Here is an 8,368-nt window from a genome sequence, read left to right on the forward strand (position 1 = left end):
GGGAAACAATTCAGTCTATAGCACCCCCTTCAAGTCAGGGTCCCTCAGATATTTTCTTACGAGCAAATTTTTTTTTTTTTAATTGGAGTATAGTTGCTTTACAATGTTGTGTTAGTTTCTGCTCTACAGCAAAGTGAATCAGTTATACGTATACATATATCCCCTCCTTTCTGGATTTCCTTCCCATTTAGGTCACCACAGAGCATTGAGTAGAGTTCCCTGTGCTATACAGTAGGTTCTCATTAGTTATCTATTTTATATATAGTAGTGTATATACATCAATCCCAATCTCCCAGTTCATCCTCCCCTCCGTTTCCCCGCTTGGTGTCCATATGTTTGTTCTCTACATCTGTGTCTCTGCTTGGCGAATAGGTTCATCTGTACTATTTTTCTATATTCCAAATATATGCATTAATATACGATATTTGTTTTTCTCTTTCTGACTTACTTCACTCTGCGTGACAGTCTCTCAAAAATAAATGCTGGAGAGGGTGTGGAGAAAAAGGAACCCTCTTACACTGTTGGTGGAAATGTAAATTGATACAGCCACTGTGGAAAACAGTATGGAGGTTCCTTAAAAAACTAAAAACAGAACAACCATATGACCCAGCACTCCTGGGCATATACCTGGAGAAAACCATAATTCAAAAAGACACATGCACCCCAATGTTCATAGCAGCACTATTTACAATGGCCAGGACGTGGAAGCAACCTAAATGTCCATCAACAGAGGAATGGATAAAGAAGATGTGGTACACATATACAATGGAATACTAGCCATAAGAAGGAACGAAATTGTGTCATTTGCAGAGACGTCGATGGACCTAGAGACTGTCATACAGAGTGATCTCACTAGCAAAAATTTAAAAGCAGAAGCAGCCAAGGGTGGGGTGAGGTGCGAGTTTCATCCAGAGGGAAATGGTGTGGAAGGCCTGCCTCCCCCAGTTCCACTGAGGGCTACCTGCAGCTCTCCCTGAACCCTCTTCCTTCCCAGTCTTCCTCTCCTCACCCCCTCCATCTCGCCCCCATACTAAGGTGGGTGAATTATATACAATTTACAAATTCTTTGACAATTAATTGACTCCTTAAACCTGGAAGACGTCTAGGTCTTAGAGGTCATCTTGTCTTACCTCCTGGCTGTTTTTTTTTTTTTGTGGTACGCGGGCCTCTCACTGTTGTGGCCTCTCCCGTTGCGGAGCACAGGCTCCGGACGCGCAGGCTCAGCGGCCATGGCTCACGGGCCCAGCCGCTCCGCGGCCTGTGGGATCTTCCCAGACCGGGGCACGAACCCGCGTCCCCCGCAACGGCAGGGGGACTCCCAACCACTGCGCCACCAGGGAAGCCCTGTTTTTGTTTTTTTTTTTTGGCCGCAGCCCAAGGCTTGTGGGATCTCAGTTCTCCCACCGGGGATTGAACCCAGCGGCCCCAAATTCTAATCACTGGATCGCCAGGGAATTCCCATTGCCTCCTGATTCTTACAGAGGACGTGTCTGGGCCTGTGAGGGTATGAAAAACACCAGAGGGCGGGGCTGGCTTGTCCAAAAGGTCAGGGTGGGTGGGGTGGTGGGCAATTTGGTGCAGCAAAGGGCAGAGAGAGTCAGAACATCAAGAAGCAAGCTGTTTAATTTCAGCATATAAATTTTGCATAATTTTTGAAAATAAAGTTTTAGTTTACAGTTTTAATTTGCAAGTAATACATACGGATGGCCCTAGCGTCCCTAAAATCGATCATCTGGCCGGTCCACGCCTGAGTCAGGGTCTCATAGGAGCGCCTTTCCTAATTCCATCCTTTTGCCGGGGCCTGGGAGCCTCCCGGGCGCTAGAAAGCGCTTCTGCTCTGGAGTGGCCTGTGACCATTAACTCCCTCACCCTCCGCCCCCAGCCCAGGGCGGGCGCCGGGGGCGCCGGGTCACGTGGCAGCGGGAAGGTTTATCCCCGCGGCCTCTCGGGGTCCGGCGGGACTTCTACTTCCCAAGCGCATGGCCGTGGCCCTCGCGATACTCGCGGCGATGCTGCTCCCCTGCTGGGGCGCGTTCCCGCAATTTAAAAAGGGGTCTACAAAGGTGAGCCAAGAGAGCTTTTGGAACCTTCCACTCTAGCAGAGGGCGGTGGTCGAGGTATCATCGTCTAGCCAGAAGGTGCCAGTTGGGTTTTGAGAGAGAAGAGGGGGACGGGGGTGGGGGGTGGGAACCACCCCATACTGGCGATTTCTTCTCAGGCTGGAAGCTTGATAGGTTCCCAAAGGACTTCAAAGCCCTGCTTCACCTCCCTGGTGGCTCTGGAGGGGAAAGAAACTGGCCTTATAACCAGCACCATCCCCTCCCTCCCAACACCCGCTCCCGGACACTCGGTCCCGCCCCCCACCGCTTACCTACCTGCTCTAAGCGTCTACCCCTCTCCCTGACGTTCTAGGCACGACTCTTTCCTTCCCCATCTTTCTCTCCACCCCATTCTCTGCCCACACCCCACTAAAGTGTGACCTGGGAGTATTTTCTCCCCCCAACAAAGGTCACCCTTTGGGGCCCACAGAGCTGAGGGAGGCCCCCAGGAGAGGAGAAGCAAAGGGAAAAGTACTAAACTGCCACCCTTCCCCTCCCCCTGCTCCTCTGAGTGCTGCTGGAGGGGTGGTGGGGTGGTGGGAGGCGGGGTGACCATCTCAGGGCTTCTCTTTCTGGACCCCTGGGGCTTTGGCAATGTCAGGGACCCCCTGACCCCTACACACACATGCTGCCAGAGAGCTGGTGACTTAGGGCGGGTCCCCACAGATGAACGGGGCTAGGTGTTCCCACCACTCGGAGTGCTACAGCGACTGCTGTCTCATCAACTTGGACCACGGTGGTGCCTTCTGTGTCCCTAGGGCCAGAATAACCATGATGTGCTTGCCCCAGGTGAGACTCGGGTGGGGCAGCCCCTTCTGGTATGTAGGGTGGGGATGGGTTAAAAAACCCATGTGGCTGCACCTGCTTTTTTTACCCTTTCCTTGGAGCAGCCTTTCCCCCTTCTCCACCTGGCAAACTCCTAATCGTCCTGCAATAACGACTCCAACCACCTCCTCTGAGAAGACTTCCCTCCTTGGAGCTCTGACACCCTTGGCACCCAGACCCTCAGCAGAGCATGTATCTCCCTGACTTGCCTGCCTTCTGTCTGCCTCCGCCACTGGGCAGAGCTCTGCAAGGGGAGGATTAAGGCATATTCACTTTTGAACCCCTACCCACCCAGCTTAGTGCCTGCACACAGTAGTGCTCAACAAATGTTTGTTGCATGAATGAATATCTCTACCCTAACATCACTGCAGCAAAGCGGGTGGGAAAAGACCTCCCAACCCATCCCTACCTCCCTGCCGCTATGACCTAATTTCTTGAGCGGAGCTGCCGTGGCAGGCTCACAGTTTTGGGATTGGACCTGAGTTTAAACCCTGGCTTTTCCAACCCCTGTCTTTGTGACCTCAGACAGATTACTTCTGCTCTCTGAGCCTTAGTTTCCTCACCTGAAAAATGGGGTTAAAGTACCCACCCCACCACGTTGTTGGGAAGAGTATATGGTCATGGCAGTGACAGTGCTCAATGGAGCATGGTTGTTATTAGCTGGTGGAAATGCAGGGAGCAGAATGCATTGTACATCTTGTTCTTGCTTGCCTTTTCTCTGGCCCTGGGCCCAAATCTTTCTACGGAGGATGGGCTCAGCCTCCATCTCCCTGTCTGGGGAGCTGCCATTGCCCAGGGAGCCAGTCAGGCTGCTCCTGTGGCCTAAGTCTACAGCTGAAGTGGCCAGAGGATCTTTTCATCATGGGCACTTGATCTACTTTATTTTGTCTAATCCTCAAAATAACAAATGGGGTTACTATTATTATCCCCATTTGACGGATGCAGAAACTAAGACAAAGAAGCCTAAGGTCACAAAGTTATCAGCTGTAGAGCTGACAGCTCACGTCTGTCTCACTCCATCACTTATGATCTTGCTTCTGCTCCCCAAGGAGTTTAAACCCCCTTCTTTCCTGCACCTTGGTAACTCTCAACTCTCTTACCTGTTTTCCGCAGACCAAGGGCGCCATCAACATCATATGCCCCTGCCAAGTAGGCTTAAGTTGCATACACAAGGACCCAGTCTGTACCCGCCGGTGCCATCTGATTTAGAGGATGCAGCCTGGTCACTGCCACCCCTCCCTCCCTCTCCTCCTTGGGGGGGGGCCCATCTTGCTCAAAAGACATTAAAGTCTCTTCCTGGCTCTGGCTTCTGTCTGCACTTCCTGGGAGAGGGAACTGCACAGGGATTGCTCCAGTTTGGGGGTAGCTGAAAGGGGAGACAGGAGGCATGATAGAGCTTCCCATGGGGTTTGGCCCTGTCTGGAGGCCTGGTGGCCTCAGGGCGGATCTGCCGGAGGGAACTGGGGTGTAGGGGTGAGAAGAGGCTGCATCCAGGAAGGGCCAAGCCTTGGGAAGGAGGGCTATGTGGGAGGGGCACGGTTGAGGAATGTGCCTCGAGAGAGTATGTTGAGGTGCTCATGGATGGGTATGTGGTAGTGGGGACTAAGAGGGGGATCTGAATACTTTTCAAGGGGAACATGAGGGTGGAGATCATTGAGAGAGTGTTTATGAGAATGCGTGTGAAGCATAAATGCAAAAATGTCCATGCCTGTGGTGGGAAAGTGACCTGGTGCATTGATCTCTCCACGTTCTCTAATATCATCAGTTCCATTTTATGGATAAAGAAACTAGCTCACACAACTCAATAACAAAAAAGCAAACAACCCAATCGAAAAATGGGCAGAAGACCTAAATAGGCATTTCTCCAAAGAAGACATACAGGTGGCCAATAGGCACATGAAAAGATGCTCAACATCACTAATTATTAGAGAAATGCAAATCAAAACTATAATGAGGTACCACCTCACACCGGTCAGAATGGCCATCATTAAAAAGTCTACAAATAACAAATGCTGCAGAGGGTGTGGAGAAAATGGAACCCTCCTACACTGTTGGTGGGAATGTAAATTGGTGCAGCCACTATGGAAAACGGTATGGAGGTTCCTCAAAAAACTAAAAGTGGAGTTGCCATATGATCCTGCAATCCCACTCCTGGGCATTTATCTAGAGAAAACTATAATTTGAAAAGATACATGCTGTTCACTGCAGCACTATTTACAATAGCCAAGACATGGAAAAAACCTAAATGTCCATGGACAGATGAATGGATAAAGAAGATGTGGTACATATATACAATGGAGTATTACTCAGCCATAGAAAGAATGAAGTAATGCCATTTGCAGCAACATGGATAGACCTAGAGATTATCATACTAAGCAAAGTAAGTCAGAAAGAGAAAGACAAATACCATATGATATCACTTATATGTGAAATATAAAATACGACACAAATGCTCCGCGGCATGTGGGATCCTCCCGGACCGGGGCACGAACCCGCGTCCCCCTGCATCGGCAGGCGGACTCTCAACCACTGCGCCACCAGGGAAGCCCTGAAATACATTTAAGAAAAATAAAATAAAGATAAAGAAACTGAGGCTCAGAGAGCTACATGACTTGCCCAAGGTCTCACCATGGATTATCACCATGGGCTATTTTCTGCTGCAGTTATCCAAAAAACCAACCCAAACTGGTCTAGATGCTGAGGGAATTCATTGGGGGTCGGAACTAGAAGTACAGTAGCCGCCTGTCCTCAGGTCTGGCTGAATCCAGTAGCTCCATGGCCCTCAGGCTGGATTCCTTCCCAGTAGCTGCAAAAGTTCCAGGTGTCACATAATAATAACAGCTAAGATTTATTGAGCACTTGTTATGTTCCAGACGCTGAGCAAAGTGCTTTTTTATCTGTATCAACTCCTCTTATTCTCACAACAGTTATAGTAGGTACTATAAATATCCCTATTTTACAAATATGGTATTGAGGCTCAAAGTACCCTTCTCAAAGGTTCAGAGTAGGGGTGAGGCTGGGATTTGAATCCAGGCTGTCTTGCTCCACAGGGCAGGCTCTTAACCACAAATCCACCTCACATATGCAAATCATGCCTCCCAGAGAAAGGAAACATCTGTCTCAAAATTCTCAGCAAACATGCTAAGATTGATTCTGATTGGATTTGCTTAGTCTGCATGCTCAACCCTGAACCAATCATTGTGGTGGAATTAGCCAATTGACTTAGCCTCGCTTATGTGGGAGGGTGCAAAGGTGGAGTCAGCCTCTCTGGGACTATTCAGATGGGGGTGGGTGCAGGTTTTACCTGGTGTCTCCCCAGCCAAGAGGTCACCAACACAGTCAGGACTCAGAACACCATCGCCTTTCCTGGCCAGATCCTGATGAAGATGCGTGGCCTCAGCTCTGATGTCTGGACCCACTCTCCTGGGTCAGACTGGAACACTGAGACTCTACACTGAGACTGGAACACCGAGACTCTACCCCCAGTCCAGTCTGTCCTGGGGGTTACCTTGCCCTGGACCCACCCACCACTCCTCATTTGACATAACCACAGTGTAACTCAGAGATCCTTTGCCTCACGCAGAAATCAGAAATTGCTTTTTCTCCTATCTCATTATGTATCAATCATTTCCCTCATGTCACCAAAGTACTTTTTCAAACAGTAATGACAGCCTAATTTTATTATGTATGTGGACTCATATTTACTTAGCTATTTCCCTATGAGTAGACAGTAAGATCATTTCCAAGTCCAAACCATCTATGTTCTTTAGGATACAACTTTACAGTTGCAGAAGCAAAAACCCACCCTAATGATGGCTTAAGCAAGGTAGATGCTTTCTCTCGCATCTGGTAGTCGGGGGAGGCTGGCTGGAGGCTCATCCTGGGTGAGATCGTCCACGCTTCCACCTCCTTCCAACCTCTTGCTCAGCCATCTGCTGCTCTGTTTCCTTTTCTTTTTTTTTTTTCCCTTAACTTTTTTACAACGCGGCACACACAGAAACATCATATGTGTATAGTGTACCTTGGGGTAAGAGTAGAAGGCTCTTAAAGAGGCTCTCCTGAGGGCAGAAGGCATCCACATTTCCAGACACACTAGTCAAGAAGCTCTGCCCCAGTGTCAAAGATGATGCATCACCATAACTGCTGTGTCCACATTCCAGTTAGAAGAAAGGGGGTAGAGGGACAGCAAGTAGCTCAGTCTTCCTAAAAGGGCATGACCAAGAGTCCACAGGAATTGTTTTCACTTACATCTGATTGGGCAAAACTTAGTCACATGGCTGCAGATAGCTGCAAGGGAGACTGGGAAGTGTAGTTTTCATGTGGGCATCTGTGTGCCCAGCTAAAGCTTGGGGGGTTCTATTATGAAAGGACAAAAGGACAATGTATAGTGGGAGCAATTCACTGCCACAAAACCTTTTATTATTATTTTAATAAGCCAGGGGAACTTGGCTCCCAGGACCTAGAGCTAACGATGTACTGGTAGGCAGCTCGAATCGGGTAGTTTGTTTTGTTGTTGTTGATTTGTATGAGTTCTTTTTTTTTTTTTTTTTAATTTTTACTGGAGTATAGTTGATTTAAAATGTTGTGTTAGTTTCAGGTGTACAGCAAAGTGAATCAGTTATACATGTACATATACATATATCCACTCTGTTTTAGATTCTTTTCCCATGCAGGCTATTACAGAGTATTGAGTAGAGTTCCCTGTGCCGTACAGTAGGTCCTTATTAGTTTATATGAGTTCTTTATATATCTTGGGCATTAACACCTTATTGGATATATCATTTGCAATATCTTCTTCCATTTGTTTATTTTTGCTTTTGTTTCCCTTTGCCTGAGGAATCACATTTAGAAATATACAGCTAAGACTGACGCAAAGACTTGCCTACGCTTAGGTAGGAAGACTCCTATATTTTTTTTTTCTTTTTTTTTGCGATGCCAGGCAGCTTGCAGGATCTTAGTTCCCCAACCAGGGATGGAACCCGTGCCCCCTGCAGTGGAAGCTCAGAGCCCTAACCGTTGAACTGCCAGGGAATTCCCAAGGAAGACTCCATTTTTGATGATTGGCCAATGACAGCTTTCAAGCTCTCACTCCCTTTTTGCCCCACATCTAGGCCAGCGGATAAAAGCACTTGCTTCCTCCCTTGGTGCTGGTGGGAGGTGCAAACCACACAAACCCCAGCCTGCTCAGGGAACCCTCACCCTGGCCCCATCTCCTAGCTGCAGTAAAAGTCAAAGCCACCCGCCCCTTCAACCTTGCCATTCACACCTCCTTGCACCTGTGCTGCTGTCCCCAGAAAGTTCCATTATTCTAGTAATAAACATTTCCATATTGTCTGGGTGTGTGTGGCATCATCCATTCCAACATCCAAACCAATTTTGGGTAGGGGGTGATTTCATCCTCTGTGAGGCACCCAGAAAACCTGTGAGTTCTCCAATTCTCTTTC

General features: G+C 48.4%; 1 protein-coding gene across 1 annotated transcript; it reads left to right on the forward strand.

Moving 5' to 3' along the window:
• Positions 1-1,979: 1,979 nt before the first annotated feature.
• On the forward strand, positions 1,980-4,133 carry CLPSL2 (colipase like 2). The gene is made up of 3 exons (XM_007467292.1): positions 1,980-2,063; positions 2,766-2,888; positions 4,038-4,133. Exons 1-3 carry the CDS (start codon positions 1,980-1,982, stop codon positions 4,131-4,133), a joined length of 303 nt encoding a protein of 100 aa, XP_007467354.1.
• The last annotated feature ends 4,235 nt before the right edge of the window (positions 4,134-8,368 follow it).

The sequence above is a fragment of the Lipotes vexillifer genome, unplaced genomic scaffold (assembly GCF_000442215.2).
Source record: "Lipotes vexillifer unplaced genomic scaffold, Lipotes_vexillifer_v1.1 scaffold528, whole genome shotgun sequence".
Taxonomy (NCBI): Eukaryota; Metazoa; Chordata; class Mammalia; order Artiodactyla; family Lipotidae; genus Lipotes; species Lipotes vexillifer.

Bases quoted from the DNA above. Each gene is read 5' to 3' on its own strand.
- CLPSL2 (XM_007467292.1), top strand. From the start codon at position 1,980: ATGGCCGTGGCCCTCGCGATACTCGCGGCGATGCTGCTCCCCTGCTGG. The intron at 2,064-2,765 runs GTGAGCCAAGAG...GGGTCCCCACAG, and splicing joins TTAAAAAGGGGTCTACAAAG to ATGAACGGGGCTAGGTGTTC. The intron at 2,889-4,037 runs GTGAGACTCGGG...TGTTTTCCGCAG, and splicing joins CCATGATGTGCTTGCCCCAG to ACCAAGGGCGCCATCAACAT.